This window comes from Penicillium verrucosum (assembly GCF_028828655.1).
Source record: "Penicillium verrucosum strain IBT 35672 chromosome Unknown utg000001l_segment0_segment0, whole genome shotgun sequence".
Taxonomy (NCBI): Eukaryota; Fungi; Ascomycota; class Eurotiomycetes; order Eurotiales; family Aspergillaceae; genus Penicillium; species Penicillium verrucosum.
In genome coordinates, this window is record NW_026643210.1 from 9960979 (window position 1) to 9978885 (window position 17907).

The 17907-nt window shown below is 49.1% G+C and overlaps 6 protein-coding genes across 6 annotated transcripts; 3 read left to right on the plus strand and 3 right to left on the minus strand.

Moving 5' to 3' along the window:
• Positions 1-273: 273 nt before the first annotated feature.
• Positions 274-5165, plus strand: N7516_003630 (uncharacterized protein; the record flags this gene model as incomplete). The annotated part of the gene is made up of 7 exons (XM_057216350.1): positions 274-346; positions 397-2407; positions 2469-2867; positions 3060-3179; positions 3309-3592; positions 3649-4039; positions 4367-5165. The coding sequence occupies 7 exons, from the start codon at positions 274-276 to the stop codon at positions 5163-5165; spliced, it is 4077 nt and encodes a 1358-aa protein (XP_057078233.1).
• Positions 5166-5916: 751 nt separating this feature from the next.
• On the plus strand, positions 5917-7858 carry N7516_003631 (uncharacterized protein; the record flags this gene model as incomplete). Its single annotated transcript, XM_057216351.1, has 7 exons — positions 5917-6136; positions 6182-6400; positions 6451-6712; positions 6761-7030; positions 7095-7402; positions 7454-7684; positions 7734-7858. The coding sequence occupies 7 exons, from the start codon at positions 5917-5919 to the stop codon at positions 7856-7858; spliced, it is 1635 nt and encodes a 544-aa protein (XP_057078234.1).
• A 964-nt stretch (positions 7859-8822) lies between these two features.
• N7516_003632 (uncharacterized protein) lies at positions 8823-9488 on the minus strand (the record flags this gene model as incomplete). Its single annotated transcript, XM_057216352.1, has 1 exon — positions 8823-9488. One exon carries the CDS (start codon positions 9486-9488, stop codon positions 8823-8825), a length of 666 nt encoding a protein of 221 aa, XP_057078235.1.
• Positions 9489-9809: 321 nt separating this feature from the next.
• Positions 9810-10739, minus strand: N7516_003633 (uncharacterized protein; the record flags this gene model as incomplete). Its single annotated transcript, XM_057216353.1, has 1 exon — positions 9810-10739. One exon carries the CDS (start codon positions 10737-10739, stop codon positions 9810-9812), a length of 930 nt encoding a protein of 309 aa, XP_057078236.1.
• Positions 10740-12446: 1707 nt separating this feature from the next.
• Positions 12447-13496, minus strand: N7516_003634 (NAD(P)-dependent alcohol dehydrogenase; the record flags this gene model as incomplete). The annotated part of the gene is made up of 2 exons (XM_057216354.1): positions 12447-13159; positions 13214-13496. 2 exons carry the CDS (start codon positions 13494-13496, stop codon positions 12447-12449), a joined length of 996 nt encoding a protein of 331 aa, XP_057078237.1.
• Positions 13497-16338: 2842 nt separating this feature from the next.
• On the plus strand, positions 16339-16533 carry N7516_003635 (uncharacterized protein; the record flags this gene model as incomplete). Its single annotated transcript, XM_057216355.1, has 1 exon — positions 16339-16533. One exon carries the CDS (start codon positions 16339-16341, stop codon positions 16531-16533), a length of 195 nt encoding a protein of 64 aa, XP_057078238.1.
• Positions 16534-17907: the final 1374 nt, after the last annotated feature.

Sequence of the window (17907 nt, forward strand, 5' to 3'; positions counted from 1 at the left end):
TAGGGCTATTGGGGAGATGCGGGGAGGCCCCACCGAGTCGGGGAGTCTCCGCCGTCAACGCGTCGTTGGATATCTCAGCATGCCGGAACTCGGGGAAATAGTGTCCAAATGTCCATCGAAACATGAGTTCGACGCAAAAAATATCGAAGCGGTGGACTCCGCAGGTACTTATATGTAATCGCTGCATGGTCTGCTTCTGTTCGCTCCACGTTGAGACCACAGGCATAGACTTCTTTCTTTATTGCCGTTGTTCCTTTTTTCCAAGTTCTCATTATGCCACAGACATTCGATGTAGAACATGTTCTAGCGAACATCAGCGAGCAGGACAAGATCGCTCTTTTATCAGGTAATACAGAGGCGGTGATCTTTGGGAACACCATCCGCTAACACGAGCAGGAACGGATTTCTGGCACACACATCCTATCCCACAATTCAACGTCCCCTCTATTCGCGCCACCGATGGTCCCAATGGTATTCGAGGCACCAAATTCTTTGCTGGCATCCCCGCCGCATGTTTGCCCTGCGGCACAGCTCTGGGCGCTACCTGGGACCGGGATCTGATATACCAAGCGGGGGAGCTTTTAGGTGACGAATGTATTGCGAAAGGGGCGCATTGTTGGCTGGGTCCCACGATCAACATGCAGCGCGCTCCCCTCGGTGGCCGTGGGTTCGAGTCGTTTGCGGAAGACCCGCATCTCTCGGGCATTCTAGCCAAATCCATCATCCTCGGATGCGAAAGCAAAGGAGTCATTTCCACGGTGAAGCACTTCGTCGGCAACGATCAGGAACATGAACGCCGGGCGGTAGATGTCTTGGTCACCCAGCGAGCCTTGCGCGAGATCTACCTACGACCCTTCCAGATTGTGGCGAGAGATGCGAAGCCCGGCGCGATCATGACATCGTATAACAAGATCAATGGGAAGCACGTGGTGGAAGATGAGCGCATGCTCAATCTGATCCGCGAGGAGTGGAAGTGGAATCCTCTGGTTATGAGCGACTGGTATGGGACCTACACAACCATCGACTCAATGAATGCAGGCCTTGATCTTGAAATGCCGGGGGTGTCCAGATACCGGGGAAAGTTTATCGAATCGGCCGTGCAGGCTCGGCTCATCAAGCAATCGACCATCGATGCCCGAGCACGAAAGGTGTTGGAATTCGTGAATCAAGCGAGTCAGGTCCACGTGTCAGAAGTGGAACGAGGACGGGATTTCCCAGAGGATAGAGCTTTGAATCGCAAACTCTGTGCGAACAGCATCGTCCTCCTCAAGAATGAAGGTATCCTGCCCCTTCCAAGGGATATCAAAAGGATCGCCCTCATCGGATCTCACATGAAGACTCCCGCAATATCAGGTGGTGGCAGTGCATCACTTGAGCCATATTACTCTGTCTCGCTATACGACGCCTGCAGGGAAACACTTCCTAACGCAGAGGTGCTCTATAAAGTGGGCGCATACGCCCATAAGATGCTCCCCGTGATAGACCGTCTCCTGAGTAATGCTATCATCCAGTTCTACAATGAGCCGATGGGAAAGAAACGACATTTAATCAGCACTGAACCTGTATCAATGACAGCCTTCCAGTTCATGGACTACGATGCTCCCGGTCTCAACAGAGCGCTTTTCTGGGCCACACTGATTGGCGATTTTACGCCCGACGTCTCCGGGCTTTGGGACTTTGGCTTGAGTGTCTTTGGTACCGCAAATCTCTACATTGACGACGAGCTCGTGATCAATAACACCACGAGTCAAATGCGGGGAACGGCATTCTTCGGAAAAGGCACCGTTGAGGAGCTTGGATCGAAGGGATTAGTTGCTGGGACTACATACAAAATACGCATTGAGTTCGGCTCTGCCAACACTACCACAATGAAAACGGTGGGGATGGTGAATTTCGGTGGCGGCGCTGCAAATTTGGGAGCCTGTCTAAGAATGGACCAGGATGAAATGATTGAGAGTGCCGTGCAAGCTGCCGCAGAGGCTGACTACACCATTCTTTGCACTGGGCTCAACAAGGACTGGGAATCCGAAGGGTTTGATCGCACGCATATGGATCTGCCACCGGGAGTCGACCAGCTGATCTCGAAGGTGTTAACAGCCGCCGCAGATAAGACTATCATTGTCAATCAGTCCGGTACTCCAGTTACCATGCCATGGGCCGATAAGGCCCGGTGCATTGTGCAGGCCTGGTACGGAGGTAACGAGACGGGTCATGGAATTGCCGATGTCCTCTTCGGAGATGTCAATCCATGCGGAAAGCTGCCCTTATCCTGGCCAGTGGATGTGAAACACAACCCAGCCTACCTGAACTACGCTAGTGTTGGTGGCCGAGTGCTGTATGGCGAGGACATTTATGGAGGTTATCGATTTTACGAGAAGACCGGACGAGAAGTGCTCTTTCCATTTGGGTGAGTTGGTTCCTTCATCTCCAGGTCCGATCTAACCATAACTCATCTAACCGTATTGTAGTCACGGTCTGTCATACGCGACCTTCAAAGTCTCGCCAATTGTTACCGTCGCCCCGGAGATATTCAATATGAATCTTCCTACGGTCGCCACCGTGCAAATCAAAAACACTGGCAAACTGGCAGGCGCTCAGATACTCCAATTGTACATATCTGCTCCCGAATCCCCAACCCCGCGCCCAAGAAAGGAACTGCACGGTTTCGAAAAAGTATTCCTGCAGGCTGGTGAAGAAAAAATGGTTAATATTCAGCTGGACCGTTATGCGACCAGCTTCTGGGACGAGATCGAGGACATGTGGAAGAGCGAGCAGGGGACGTATGAAGTGTTGATTGGAACCTCCAGCCAAGAAGTGGTGGCACGGGGTAAATTCCAAGTGGATAGCACCTCGTATTGGCGGGGACTGTAAGGATGAATTCCTCCGGCTTTATTTGGGGAGTTTGGGTGAATTCCCCGGCTAAATGAGGTTGTCTTGGCTTGATTGGAGGGATAATTTAGCCATCATTCGCCTAAACATCACCAATCACCGACATCGTTTCTTCTTAGCCTTTTAACTTATGTTTTATGTTTCTTTGAGTACCCCATGTCCGACTGCAGGAAGCCCCACCAGGAGGAATGGACCCTTCGCCGACCACACGACGTCGCAGGAATACTCGGGTGCTCACAGCATGCGATGCCTGTCGTCTCAGCAAGACTCGATGCGATTCAGCACGACCAGTGTGTGCCAAATGTGTCCAGCGCGGTGTAACCTGCGAGTACCCGGAGACGGATGCAATCTCAGTGTCGGTTCCCATAGAGATTTTTCCACTAGCCGAGGCATCTAATGACGATCAATTTTATCTAAAGCCTAGATACATGGGGGGCAAGAATCTTAGAGGCAGTAGAACGTCAAGAGCGGCTTCTGTCAGAGAGCCTGTCTTTGAATCGAGGGCCTCCTCTTTTTTCCCAACAGGCGTCGCCATCCCCAGTGGACGAAGTAGATCCCGAGTCAATCTCACGCAATGATGCGCTCAAGACGCCTATTACCGGGTCAGACATGATTCTCAGCTGGCCTATATTCCCGAAAGAGAAGCCTGTATCGACTTTTCCAATGGCAGCGTATTCCGAGAAGCCAGATCGCTTCCAGACGGGTATGGCCTTCTGAGCGCATCATGTACCAGACTCGGATACTAATGGGCGGTTACAGCTCTACCAAGCTTAGATCCGCAAAGGCTCCTCGAACTGCGCGAGATATTCATGACCAAGATCTGGACCAAGAACCCGATCGTTGACCCTGACCAGTTGGACTTTTATATCGCTCGAGTGCTGGAAAATGGCATTGACTGGTCTGCCTCGTCATGCCTGGTCCTACTTATCCTTGCACTTGCAGCCATCTGGGGCCATTATCCCGACGATGAAACGCGCGAGGTCTCTTACGTAGAACCAACGTTCAGTCCACCGGTAACTTACATGACGATATCGGTTCCGGAGCATCGAATGAAGGAATCACTGACCTTCCTCTCCATGGCGCGTAAGCGCATCTCCACTGCGTACCTCGACGATACCTTACTGGGAGTGCAGTGTCTCTGTTTATTCGGGTGAGCTCCTTCCTCTCAGCTTCTTCCAGATACGGGTGTTTAACTCCCGCATGGAATTTGGTACCAGTATAACATTGAACCGATTCCGGGCTGGAAAATGTTCCGCGCAGCATCCACACTGTGGCAAACGTATCGCTTGAAGCACCGCGAGGGAAAAACTGCTAGAAGTGCGCAGGAAGAGAGTGTGTGATTTAATCTCTCCATTGCGGATATGCCTAACTCGCGCAGGTTTGGAGCAGCGACTCTACTGGACGTGCTTGAAATCAGAATGGTATAACATACACCGCAGACCTTTAAATCTTCCCACAATTGGCTTACATATAATAGTGAGGTTCGATATGAACTGACAGATCTCCCGCCCTGTGACCTCAGCCTTTCCGACTTTCCCTATTCTCTCCCGAGCTTCCCCACGAGACAACCATCCAACGACACCGCTGGGTGGGTTTTTTCCAGTCCCTCGTCTACAGACCTCGAAGCAGCATCTTCCTACTATTATCTGGCCGAGATTTTCTTGCGCAGGCTTCTCAACCGGGCCCGCAATGCGGTTCGTGTGCTCTCCCCGGATATCGACCCGCCAACCATCAGGACTCTGGCGGAAACCCTGACGCAGCTGGAGGGTCAACTCCAGCAGTGGGTAGACTGTCTGCCACATACACTCCGCTTTAATATGCCTCTTGAGTCTGCCCCAGGACCGAAAGAAGGTGAGCTCATGAAGCTAAGCCGTGAGCGATACGTCGAGGTGCGTGAACTGCTCTGCCGCGCGTATCTATATATGTGCATACATGTACCACTCGACCTAGGGATGGCGGCACTGTGTGGGGTCAAAGCTAGCGAGGCGCTACTTTTGGCAGTTTATCGCATCCAGACCGAAGTGCCATTCTTCCGACATCCGGGGTCATGGGGAGCATGTCGAGTCCGGTTTAATCATGCGCTTTGCCTCGTTGCGGGATTTCGCGCAAAAATTAGACAACGTCCCTCAGCAGAATATGTGACCATTCCGCCCGAATGGGCGGACTGTGTTCGGGTGGTGATCGAGCGGTTGAAGATCTGGGGCGAGGAGGGCGGTGGGATCAAGGAGTTAAGTGTGCTGCTGGAGTGGTTGATGCATGGCAATTTGGAATTGTAGGACAAAACACAGGACGTCCGTTTTTTTTGTAACAGTTTCCAGGATCTCTATACATAATAATATATGGGGAACCAATGGAACGAGTTGATTGGAGAACTATCCTGGAGATCGCTGTTGAGGGCGTCTCTCAGCCTCTTACAATACGGCTAATCCGAGATCGCCCAGTTGTCTGTGCACAAACATATGGACCTCGTAGTAGGTATCACGGAACGAGCAAATTATTAATGGTAAAAGCCGTTTGTCCCAGCCAAATTACTCCATACAGGAGAGCTGCTACAGCCCCGTTCCTCTTCCAGTATCTATCCGCAACGCATCCCCACTACTGAAGCAAGGACGACCGTCGTCTTACTCTTGGCGCGGGCTCACGGGGAGACTCCGCGAAGTCCCTGCATACTTTTTTTAGGTTAAGATGATGTGCCAAGCCTCTTGTAGGATTGGCATCGGGCTATCCCATCCAGAAGCTCGCTTACCCCGCCTTTAGCTACCCCGTGGGGTGATAAAACTATATTTCCACCAGCGGGGATCATACCCGGATTGTCTTCATCGATATGATAGAATCAAGCCATCCATCCCATCTGGGCATAATTTGTTGGGTCAGGCGGATCATGGCTGTTTGGAACTGGGTCAAGGTGGCGGACCGAGCTAGCTAAAGAATGTAGAATGGGCATGATATATAACCATTAGTCCCGGGGAGTCTTCATGGGTCCACAGATCTGCACTACTCTAAGCATCCGAACATCAGCCTTTCAACATGGTCCTAGTGGGAAAACAGCGCGAGGAGAATGTTGCCGAGCCTGTGCTGGCTAACTTGCTTGTCAATGACCATACGCCTTGGTACAGGAAGCCGAACCTGAGACGACTCTATTTCATCTTGTTCCTAGCATGTATGGGTATCGAGATCACGTCGGGATTCGACTCGCAGATTATCAACACGGTCCAGATTGTATATACTTGGAACAAGTGCAAGTCTTGTTGATTCAGGATGGGCTCGGCAAGAGACTAACGGTGCGATATAGATTTTGGCCATGAAACCGATGAGATTGTGGATGGACGCCCCAAATACGTGATTGAAGAGAACCTCAAGGGTTTCCTGGGTGCTGCATACTCCCTAGGAGCTATTGTCTCCCTGCCCTTTGTGCCGTACGTCAACCAGCGAGTCGGGCGACGATGGACGATCATGTTCGGTTCATGCGTGAGCTTGGTCGGGGCCCTTATCCAGGGCTTCTCCAATGGAGGTATTCCCTCCCTTCCTTATCTTTTCCGTGACATCTCTGATGGTTCCCAGTGGCTATGTACATAGTCGCGCGTATCATTCTAGGATTCGGAATCCCTTTCTGCATCGTCGCAGGGTCATCTTTGCTGGGAGAGCTGGGTTACCCCAAGGAACGACCGATTCTCACCTCACTCTTCAACTCCTCCTACTTCATCGGTCAGATCATCGCGGCAGCCGTAGGCCTGGGTACAGTGACCATTGCGTCCGACTGGGCATGGCGAATTCCATCGTTGCTTCAGATCGCTCCCGCGATGGTCCAGATTGTGACGGTGATGTAGGACGCCCCCCGCCGCTATCCTGACTTACACTAACACATGGCCAGGTTCCTCCCAGAAAGTCCCCGATACTTGATCAGCAAAGACCGCTACGATGAAGCCTTCGACATCCTCACCAAGTACCACGCGGAGGGTGACCGCAGCTCTATCATTGTCAAGGCCGAACTGGCGCAAATCGAGCGTACCATCAAGATGGAGCTCGAAGAGTCAAAACAGACCTGGTGGGACATGTTCCGCACGGCCGGTATGCGTCGTCGACTGTTCATCTCCGCTTTCCTCGGCCTGTTCACGCAGTGGTCGGGCAACACGCTCATCTCGTAAGCATCCCCCTATGGCATCTGTCCTATATATTTCTCTCGCCTTCGCTAATCCATGTAATAGGTACTATCTCAGTGACCTCTTGAACATGGTCGGAATCACCGACGGTGTGATCAAGTCCAAGATCAACATCGGCATCGCCTGCTGGGGTCTCATCTGTGGTACTGCGCTGGCACTGACGGCGCCGCGCTTCAAGCGTCGGCCGATGTACCTGACTTGCGCAAGCTGCCTGCTGTGTGTGTACATCGCATGGACCATATCTATGCAGCGCTTCTTGGCCACAAAGGCTCAATCGGCGGCGGTTGCGACCATCTTCTTCATTTTCGCCTATTCGCCCGCCTACAACCTCGGCTATAACGCTCTAACATACAGTGGGTGTCCCATCCGTTTTCATCGCATGTGTATGTACTAATATAAACAAGCGTATCTCATCGAGCTGTTCCCTTACATGGGCCGCTCACGCGGTCTCTCTTGGTTCCAGTTCTATGGCCGCGGCGCAACCTTCTTCGCTACTTACGTGAACCCCGTTGGTCTGGCGCGCATTGCCTGGAAGTGGCTCCTGGTGTACTGCTGCTGGCTGCTATTTGAGCTGGTGTTTATCTACTTCTTTTTCCCCGAAACTGCAGGCCGCACCCTTGAGGAGCTGTCGTTCAGTAAGTGGTCTCCCTACTCTCCTTTAAGAGGCAGAGCTAACGTAAACAGTGTTCGAGGACAAAGAGAAGGCCAACGAGGTTTCTGCAGCTGTTCATAAACAGCTCGATGAGGACGATGAGAAGAAAACGGCCACGGCGCATGTGGAGGTCGAGGACATCAAGAACGCTGTTTGATGGTGTCATGATGGCTGTTATATAAGGATGGTAGGATGAGCGAGTGGAACAAAGTCATCTGCTAGGTAGTCTATGTTAATTGTACGTCTTTTTCAGTAGACTGCTTAGGTAGTCTTTCCAGATTTCTAGTTTTGTAGGTATCTTCTCCCTTTCCCAGTTACGTAGGTAGTAGGAAAGCTAATGTCCCTTTTCCGAAAAGCCGCTATCACTTCCCTGTTTCCCAAGACTTCAGCACACTCCTTGGAGTACCCCCATTTGCATCTGCAATTCCTGGCTCCGCCCCTTTACTGATCAAACATCGACCCACATCAGCTTTTCCAATCTCAGCTGCTTTGTGTAGGGCTGTGCCTAGGATATTCGAGGGATCTTGGGATAGAACAGGAGAAGAAGTGACTGAGCTGCGGCTAGAAAGATGTGAGTGTGAAGCCCTATTTTCCAAGGCACGAGGCATTATCTATTGACTGCTCTCCTTATACCATTATATATTACCCGGTTGGTGGGCCATACAACTAGAAATAGTATATCTTTATAGTTCGGCTGCCGTATACTAACTATAGTTCAAATATTAGTTAATAAGCATCAAAATTATTCTAATCATTTACAATAGCAGGTAAGCCTCCATTCCTCCTCTGGCTCCACCACAATCATATCTATCGTGCCTCTTTCCTCCCGAGATACTAATTCGTGCCTTTATAGATCCAACCAATTCACCTGAAGTATATCACATCTTGGAGCTTGCCAGACCCTCAACATCAAACTCCGTTGAACATAGCAAGAACGTATCACGAAGTGCCTAAGTAGTCATTAGTCATTACTCCACCCTACTAACTCAATCGAAATGAAAGTGGGCAGGGCATTCAATGAACTTACCGACAACCGATATCTCTCATTGATGGCCTGGTAATCCTCTCCAGCGAGCATATCACAGAAATGTCGAATAGAAGGATAATGCACGATAGAAATCTCATTCCACCAATCCTGCTGCGGCCGACTCTGCGGCCCCCCGCGAATCACTCTTCTCCGACACTGGCGGTACCACATTGCCCACCAACTTGGCACTGCCGCCGCGTTTCCCTGCGACAGGAATAAAGGCTTGGCCGTACTGATAATAGTTCTTCTTGCCATCAGGATGGTGGAAATGTAGTAGGTTTAGCATGGTTACGGGTCCCTTATGGGTCTTGAAAAGTTCATTCATGAATCTCAGTAGCTCGGGCGAGACTTCCAGACTCTGCGAAGTCTCTTTGCTGCCCTCGCGGACAACCTTGTCCAGAGAACCTGTGAGAGGTATGGATGACGCATCGTTCTTAAGTCGGGAGTCTCTAGCCTGATAGTCTGAGAGGAGCTTCGATGGGATTCCAGTGGTTATTCTGTATTCGTTCGTGATTAACCCGCGCAGAGCGCTTGGGATTGGGTCTTGTTCGTTTGGCTGGGCGATTTGGAGGAGCACTAGCAAGTCCCATGGAGTTGAGGTGAGAGGGTTGTTGTCTAATACATTTGGATGGATTACGACATGACGTGGACGCGAGGCGACGATGACTCGAGTGCTTGGCGATTGCCTGAGTTGCTGGAGGAATGATTGTGCATCTGTGGTCTTGACAAGGGTAAGGAGGTGGAGGGTAGCGACAGGCATGGTGCAAAAACGTCGTTGCTATGTAAATTGGGTGGTGAGGGGAAAGATAAAATACCGAATGAGACTCGGTAAAAAGACGGGATTATTCAGAGTAAAGTGCGGGGAAGGCAATTGATCGGCAATGCCGAGGTCCACCGGTCCTTCCATTCATCACGTATCTATGTATTTTGTAGTGACTCAAGAGCACATATATATATATATATATATATATACAAAGTAATGAGGACAAATGTTAACCACGGCTATGCTAAGCTAATTTGACGAATATAGGGGGTATCTTGATAAACATGACATTGAAACCAATCATAGTACAGAAATCTCTCAAGCGGGCTTGACCTGACGGTCGAACGAAACCCAAGAGGGGACTGATCTTGCAGGTGATATTTGAACCCCTTGATCTTGATCGGACTTTCCTACATCGCCGATGGGGTTCGTCCCACTCCATCCTGTGTCGATGTGAAGGTCATCATGTAGTTGTTCGATGTCTTCAATAGCCGATGGATTTGCGCGGATCACAAGAAGCAAACTGTTGAGTACTGTGAACTCTATCATCAACTTTATACTGTAGACGACTGGCTTGAGAGTAGTCTGTACGTCGAAGTGGTTGGTATACTCTGTTGCCAAGAGGGCTGCGTCCAATAGAACTGCGAGAGTGTTGACGACGATAAGGTTGGTAACGACTGTCTGACCCCGATGACCCTTCATCGCTAAAACAGGTTTCAGGCTGGTCATAGTCTCCCAGATGTATAAACCACTAATAATCGTCTCTTGGGCGGCGAAACCAGCCAATTGGGCACGCTCGTATATATCAAATGGACGAACAAAGCTTTCGACATCAAGATTAATCCCAAGGAAAAGAACAGTGGTAGGGATATGCAGGACGCAGAAGTTGAAGATGATCATGCCTAGCACCCAGCGGGAGTAGGAATCGTAGTTTGTGACCAGATGTAGCCGTGAGTATAGTACCACAGACTGTCCAGTAACCATAGAATACCAGCTGATGCAGATCAAAACACACATCGGGAAATTGGGAGCAAGATTGAAGAAACGAAGAAATGTCGAAAGAGCGTGGACAAGAATTCCCAAGGTAGCGATCACCATGCTCCAGAAGTAAAGGCCGTGACGGCGTTTAAAGGTATTGAATATGGAAACGAGAATTTGGAGCACGTTCCAACATGCCAGGGCAAAGAGACCTGCAATTACCATTGCGATCGGCCGAGATACCTCGACAGGTCCCGATTCACCTGCCATTGTGGTGAATGGCGAAGCTCGAGCCAGAGATGAGTGGAGGAGAAAGATGCTCGAATTGATGAGTTACGTTGCGGGCCGAAGCCGTTCATACAACAAGGAAGGTGGACATAGTGGGGAGTGGAAGTTGGAGAGAATCTTGAACTGAAGACAATGGATCTCAGAAGGCAGAGGGAGACTCGGGAAAGGGGTGAGTTTTGAACGGCCCAACGGTCGATCGTTGTGGGGTGGGTTTGAGGCTAAACCCCAATGGGGTAATTATAATAGAATTAGAGTTGAGCTATTGGCTCCACTTGAGCAGCCATCATTGGACCATAACAGTGCTGATATCATGACAAACCTTGTCTCACCTTCACCTTCCGCATTTAGCTTAGTTTCATGTAAACTCGTTTTTAATCCATGAGGTAATCTCAGATCTTCAACAGCAGAATGTCGAAATCAAAACAAATAACAATTCCAAGGTTCTGTGCTAATACATAAATTGGTGATAGGCACCAAGACTCCGCGCACATCCGTGGTGCTTGTCATCGTTGTCACCAGTGGGCCGGTCATGATACATATTGCGAAACGTCGGAAAATCACCGGTGCCTTTCTTTACGCTTGTGCTATAGGCCGCGGGATGTCTCCAGTCCCGGGGACATACAACATAGGTAGCTGAAAAATGGTGTGGTAGATCTCGACTTGGCGACATGACCATCCACGATCGTGTCGAACCCTTGGCCTAGACCTCTGGATAGCCCATCAATGGGCCCAAGCCCCCAACCCATAGACCAACCCACAGTGGGCTATGGGTTGTGGCTTCGAAGCCAGACCAACCCCCATCAATGCCCATTTCTGTGCACAAATATAGTCTTGGCACGTATAAAGTAGCTGATTAATGGCTGTATTTTGCGCATGTACCAACCTGTATATTCAGTATTATTATATTATCATAGTAAGAAGTAGGAATTAAGTAGATATTATACTGATTTTAGCATCATGATGGCAGATTCAATACAAAATTACCCTAAAAATATCCAATCTGACCTATGGACAGTGAATTTGCACCTAGGAGAATTACTGAGTATCCGCATGAAGAGAAATATATATATTAACTATATAAACCCCTCACCTCGAGGAGGACATCAATAGTGCATTTCCTCACCGCCCCGTCGAGGTGGGGCTACACTAAGGGGTTGATGTTGATGTCTGCCTAATTGGTTTGGCGGACTTGAAAGGCAATTTGGATACTAAATGTCAGCCAATTCGACATTCCGGACCTGTCGAGCTTTCAGGTGGGAGCTATCTTCTGTCAGGCAGTTATTCGTATCTGTCTGACTTCCTGCTCCATTGGTTGCTTTTGAGAACCCGACGAACAACCTAATAAGAAGCCCAGGGATTGAACTTCCAGTGGTGGTCTGGGCACGTTCTGAAGACTGTACCCCTCCAGTCAAATAAATGTCTCTTCCCGTTGCCACTTCATGATTCTTCTGCTAATAAAATTGCCAAAAATGTCTATATGCTGGCCCTACCTAGTACAGGTTCATTATTGTCGGCTACATCGACCGCCATGATGTTAAGGATACATTCTCAACGAGGTATCGGCTTACTTTCCCTTGTGTTACATTTGCACTTGCAATGTCTATGGATTTTCTGCTAATAGTGTGAATATAATACATAATGGCTATTAAAGGCCTGTCTATCGATTCTCATCATCATCATAATGATCATTTACTCCCGAACCAAAACACCACGGTATCTCATCTTTCCATCACGCAATGCCTGCATGGCAGTTTCGACACCATCCTTGGTCAAGGGGAAGGTCATGGTAGTCGGGGTAATCTTTTTATCGGCAGCGAACTTGACCAATGTGCGCAGACTGTTGCGCGATGCAACAAGCGAACCCTGGATACGGATACCCTTGAGGTTCATGAAGAGCAGGGGAACGGCTGAAGGAGCAAAGTCAACAGTCAAGGGATAGATTGAGCCATGCACATCCATAAGCGGGATGAGGCTGGGGTAGTCGACGTTGGCGCTGCCGCAGAGCAGGAGGTGGTTCACAGGCTTGAAGTCCTTCAATTCTTCACCCTTGCGGAAGACGTGGTACTCGGACGCGCCGAATCCGAAGGCCTCCTCGCGCTTCGCCTCCGAGCTGGACAAGACAACGACATGACAGCCCATCGCGGAGGCGAGCTTGATAGCCAGGTGGCCCAGACCACCGATACCCATAATAGCCACCCGGTCCGTCGGCTTAACGCCGTACTCTGTCAGACAGGTCCAGACAGTCGCGCCGGCGCACATCAAGGGCGCCGCATCAGCGGAGTCATAACCGTCCGGGATGGGGACGACGCATCCGGCGTCCCAAACGGTGCCGCCACTGAAAGAGCCCAGGTCATGGTCGTGTGAGCCGTATTCCTTCTTATTCTCGCAGTATTGGTCCCAGCCTAATTTTTACTGTTAGCATGATGTTGATCTCCTTTTAAGGTTGGAATTCGTACCCGTCAAGCACTTCTCACAGTTGCCACAAACGTAGTGAGTGTATCCGTATCCGACACGCGCTCCAACCTTTACGTTGGTGACATCCCGGCCGACTTGGCGAACGATACCGACACCCTCGTGGCCGAGAGCCATGCCGGAAGAGAGGTAGTGCTCATCGGTACCGCAGAGACCGGAGTGTGTTGTCTCGATGTAGACCTCGCTGGGCTGTAGAGTGCGGGTGGTCTTATCGGCCACGATCTTGCCCTCCTTGGAGCCGCGGAAAACCTCGAAAGTTACGCTCATTTTGATGATGTGGAAATGTGATTTTGCAGAAGGATGGAGGAATGCGGTATTCGATAATGGCACTAAGAGCACAAGACGGATGGCACTCCTTTTAAACCAAATTCTTCTCCAACTTCATGTCTTGGATTTATCGGCATCTAGCTCCTACCGAGGTAAGTGTGCCGTTTTCCGTCAGTTCTCAACGTGAGAGAGCCAACGAAATCTCTGCTGGGTGTGGATCACAAGATGATCAAACGCATTAGAGTTGTTCTAGAGAATTCTGCAGCACGTTGTGAATAGCTATCAGGCCCAATCACTACCATTGCCGAGCCATCCGTCTTCTGGAATATCTATGGAACTCGTTGCGAATTTTATGTCAAGCTAAACCACAGAAGGCAATCCTCCGAGCAAAGCTCCACAAATCAGAAATTCGGCCTGGCGCAAGGGGTGGAATTCCTCCGATGTCAAAGCTTGTCGGAGACTTTCGACCCTTGGTCGGGTTTAACTCGGGATAGATATAATAATCATTGTGCTCAATAAGTGGGCTGATAACTAATACCTTGGTGGAATGACAGGGAATCTTCTCTAACCTTAAAATTAAGATTGTCCCGAGCCCACGGAAAAGCTCTGCGCTGAACCTAAATTTTTAGTGATGTCATAGGTATACGTTCAGTACTTGTGGCAACATGGTCTTCTATTGACTATTACAGACATGGCTGGTTGGGTGCTTGAATCATTTTTTTCTTTACCTCCTACTATTGAACAAAAATTTGCTTGGGGCTTAGCAAGGTCACTGAGAGCCTCCCAGCGCTATAGCGTTACGAACGTACCATGCTCACGGTCAGACATGTGGATGCTGAGTATTACTCAGGCACGCTAGTAGATTGAGACCCTCTTTGGTCTACAAATCTATCATATGACCCTCCAGTGATCGCCCTTGGCGGATGATTCACACTCCTGCCCCCTGCTGAACGCGGATGTTGTCGTGGGTGAGCGGCTTTTCCCTTGTTAGCAGAGGGCGAAAGGGGTGTGCTTGCCGTATAATTGACCACCGGTTTCTTGCGTCATATCTTGGGTGGTCACAGCGTCCAATTCTCTATTGAAGATGGAGGGCAATCCTCTGTGAGCGAGAGGCAAAAGGATTGTCCACTAGGATCTTCAAGAAAGCAGACTACCAGTACCTGAATTGTCGAATACGCACTCCAATATTTTGAGACAACTTGTCGCTATTTTCATGCTCCAATGCAAGGGAACGAACCCCAGATAAAGACAGTATTACAACTCAGATTCAGTTTGCAGGCAGGCTAGACATGAAGAGATGATCACAGCGGATTAGATTCGACCCCTTGCTGTGGCACATACGCATTTTTGAACAGCAGAAAGTAAATTCATCCGCAAAGCTCCCGCTGACGAGGTCAATAAATGATTTATGTGGCTGACAACATCAAATATGGATTGATAGTATGCAGTTAGAACTTCACAAGAACAACTGACCTGTTGGGTTCTGCACCACCTAGCACCTCCCCCGTATAACCCATACCACCACCACCACCCATACCATCCGCACTCCCAGAGTGCTGCTTGGAGATGACAAAAGTAGAAATAAAAACATACAACAGTGAGGATTCGCTGGTGGTCACCCACCCAACTACTAACTCACCGGCGTGTGGCTTATATGCGGCCGGTAGTTCGGTGGGTGTCGCCCGGGTGAGAAATGGGTGAAGCGCCGCTTTACGGCGCGCGACCAGGGGTGATAAGGGTAAGTGCACTATAAACGGAGTGAGAACCAGGGTGAGAATCACCTAAGTCGCGCAACCACTGCATTAACCCCTTCAGCTAAACTAACGGCAGAATATCATTAGACCGTGTTGTTTCCTTTAAAACGCTCGGTATCTTAGTATCTAGTATATATAACTAGAACTGGAAGTATTATATAACTAGGCAGTAGGTAAGTTAGCTATACTAATCTAATTGGTTAGTCTGCTTAAAAAGCTATCTCGAAATTGAGCTAAGCTTGCCTTTGCCTTCTTGACCGTACGCCTTGACATTAACTAGTTACTCCCTGAAGTTCTTAGACATCCACTCCTATATAAAGCCTAAGGCCACAAACCAGTGTAAACCCTACAAACGGTTCGGGACCACATTTCAAGCTCGGACTTCGGATTCACGTCACCTAGACTGTTTCTATCCTTTCAAGTTCAGGCTCGCCAGCATCCAACGTAGATAGAAAATTCAGAGTCACTATCATCTTCAGCCGACAATTACTGGAATAGTACTCTAATCACTCCAACAACTCGTTGGTATCAATTTCATTATCTATTACGGTATAAGCTACTTTGCCGAGAATGTCGACGGCCTGCCCGACTCTTTCATTTTGTAGGTGATCGTTAATTGCGTCAATGTGGTTATAACACTTCCGGGTCTTTGGGTAATTGACTATTTCGGACGGCGCCTAGTTCTTCTAACAGGGGCACTCGGTATAGGTATATCCTAATATATTGTTTCGGCCTATGGCGCCGCAACTCCGATCACGAATTTCACTTTACAATGCGCCCAGTTCGCTTTTATTTACATATACGTCTCTTTCTTCGGTAAGTGAACGTGATCACGATCTAGAGAACCTTTGCTAACGCCCACAACAGCATCCACATTTGGTCCCTGCGCTTAGGTTGTCACGGGAGAGATTTTCTCGCTTCAGACGCGTGCGAAAGGTCTTTCCATGACCACTACGGCGAACTAGTTCTTCAATTGGCTGCTATCTTTCATTACGCCATACCTCACTGGAGCACTCAACCCAACCCAGTCCAACGTGTTCTAGATCTGGGGTAGTTTCTGCTGGATCGCTTTCGTGTTCGTATACACCATGATCTATGAGACTAAGGGGTTGGCCCTTGAGCAGGTCAATGAGCTCTATGAAAATGTTCCGAAGGCTTGGAAGAGCCCTGCTTACCGTTCTGAACTCCGCACAGCCTCTGTTTCTGAGATCCACCACACTAAGTCGATCGATGAAGATACAAAGCATTCGGAGGTGGCACTTGAGGATGCTGAAAAGGCCTGATCAGCCAATCAGTCCCCGCAATGGATTCTTGGAGGCCGTTGCACACGAAGGGAACCATCGATCATCCTTTTCTAAAGACCAGTTGTACCTAGCCTGTTTTCTTTTACAGGTGGTCTCCGAAGGTTTTCCGTACTTTTGATACAATGTTCGAAGTGTTTTTCAATGTTGTATTGGGGTTGTACCGATAACACCATGTCAGTATCACCTTCTCTCACCCGTCGTCTGCGAATTCATAATAGCTTTCAATAGATCGAAAGTTATGAAGTATTTTATCCTGGGTGTGGTTGTAGGACTAACGTTAGAAGTAAATATAGATAGACACAGATGAAACGTCGCACGGAAGTTGGTCGCAGGCAACAAGGTGACAAGACCCACCAGCTCGGGAGTCATTCCCCATTTAAATCGCGTGAACCACGTGCCACAACAGTGTTTGTATTTAATATATTTGTTCCTTGTAGTCTCTGAACAACAATATTCTCGAGGTTAAGAAACTCGCCTATGAAGCTATAGCATGGTCCATATGCCAGCTGATCATCAATATGGCGAGTTGGCAAAAAAAAAAGATAATCGTCAGCTGCAGGGTTCGAACCTACGCGGGCGAACCCATTAGATTATGAGATATTGAGGACATAGTCCAGGCAGTTCAAGTCTAACGCCTTAACCACTCGGCCAAACTGACGGATTGGATGATTTTGACAACGCTACAAGAAATCACATATTCCAAAGTCATGAAATAACCGATGTTCCATTTGCCTAACATTGAATGTACCTAGGTAGGTTGTTCGGCCTTGTAAACGTAGCAAAAGTGAACGGAAGTCTAGAGGGAAAGTACAAAGAATAAAGGTGTTTGCCAAACGGGATAACCTTGAAAAGCAAAGGTTCAAGTTAGTTCATTGCAATCCGATTAGCAAAAAATATATCGAAGGGCGTGTTAGATCAACTCTGTGGATATTACCACATCTGGGAAGGATACTGACCTTGGAAGAATGCGAGTGATAGATCTAGATAGTAAGTACCCTCCACTCATTTGTCGTCGCCCGACCGACCATGAGCCCTATCACGGCTCTGATGGAATAGGGCTTAAGATAAAGAGCAACAGTCAATTCGTCAGCATTGAAACGCATTCTTGAGAAAACTAACTCCTATTGGACCTAAAGGCACGCCAGGCTCGACATCGATAGTATCGCCGCACCGACTTGGTATCACGATCTTTTCCTTTTCCCCGGGATCTTTTGGATGACTTCTCCGTTGCCATCAGTGTACGCCCCACCAACAAAGGCGTTCAATACCGGATGAGCTTGGATCATCCCCCGACACCTACGGTCGATGTACATGTACCTTCGGGGCCTTTGACAGATGTCAACAAAGCTATGG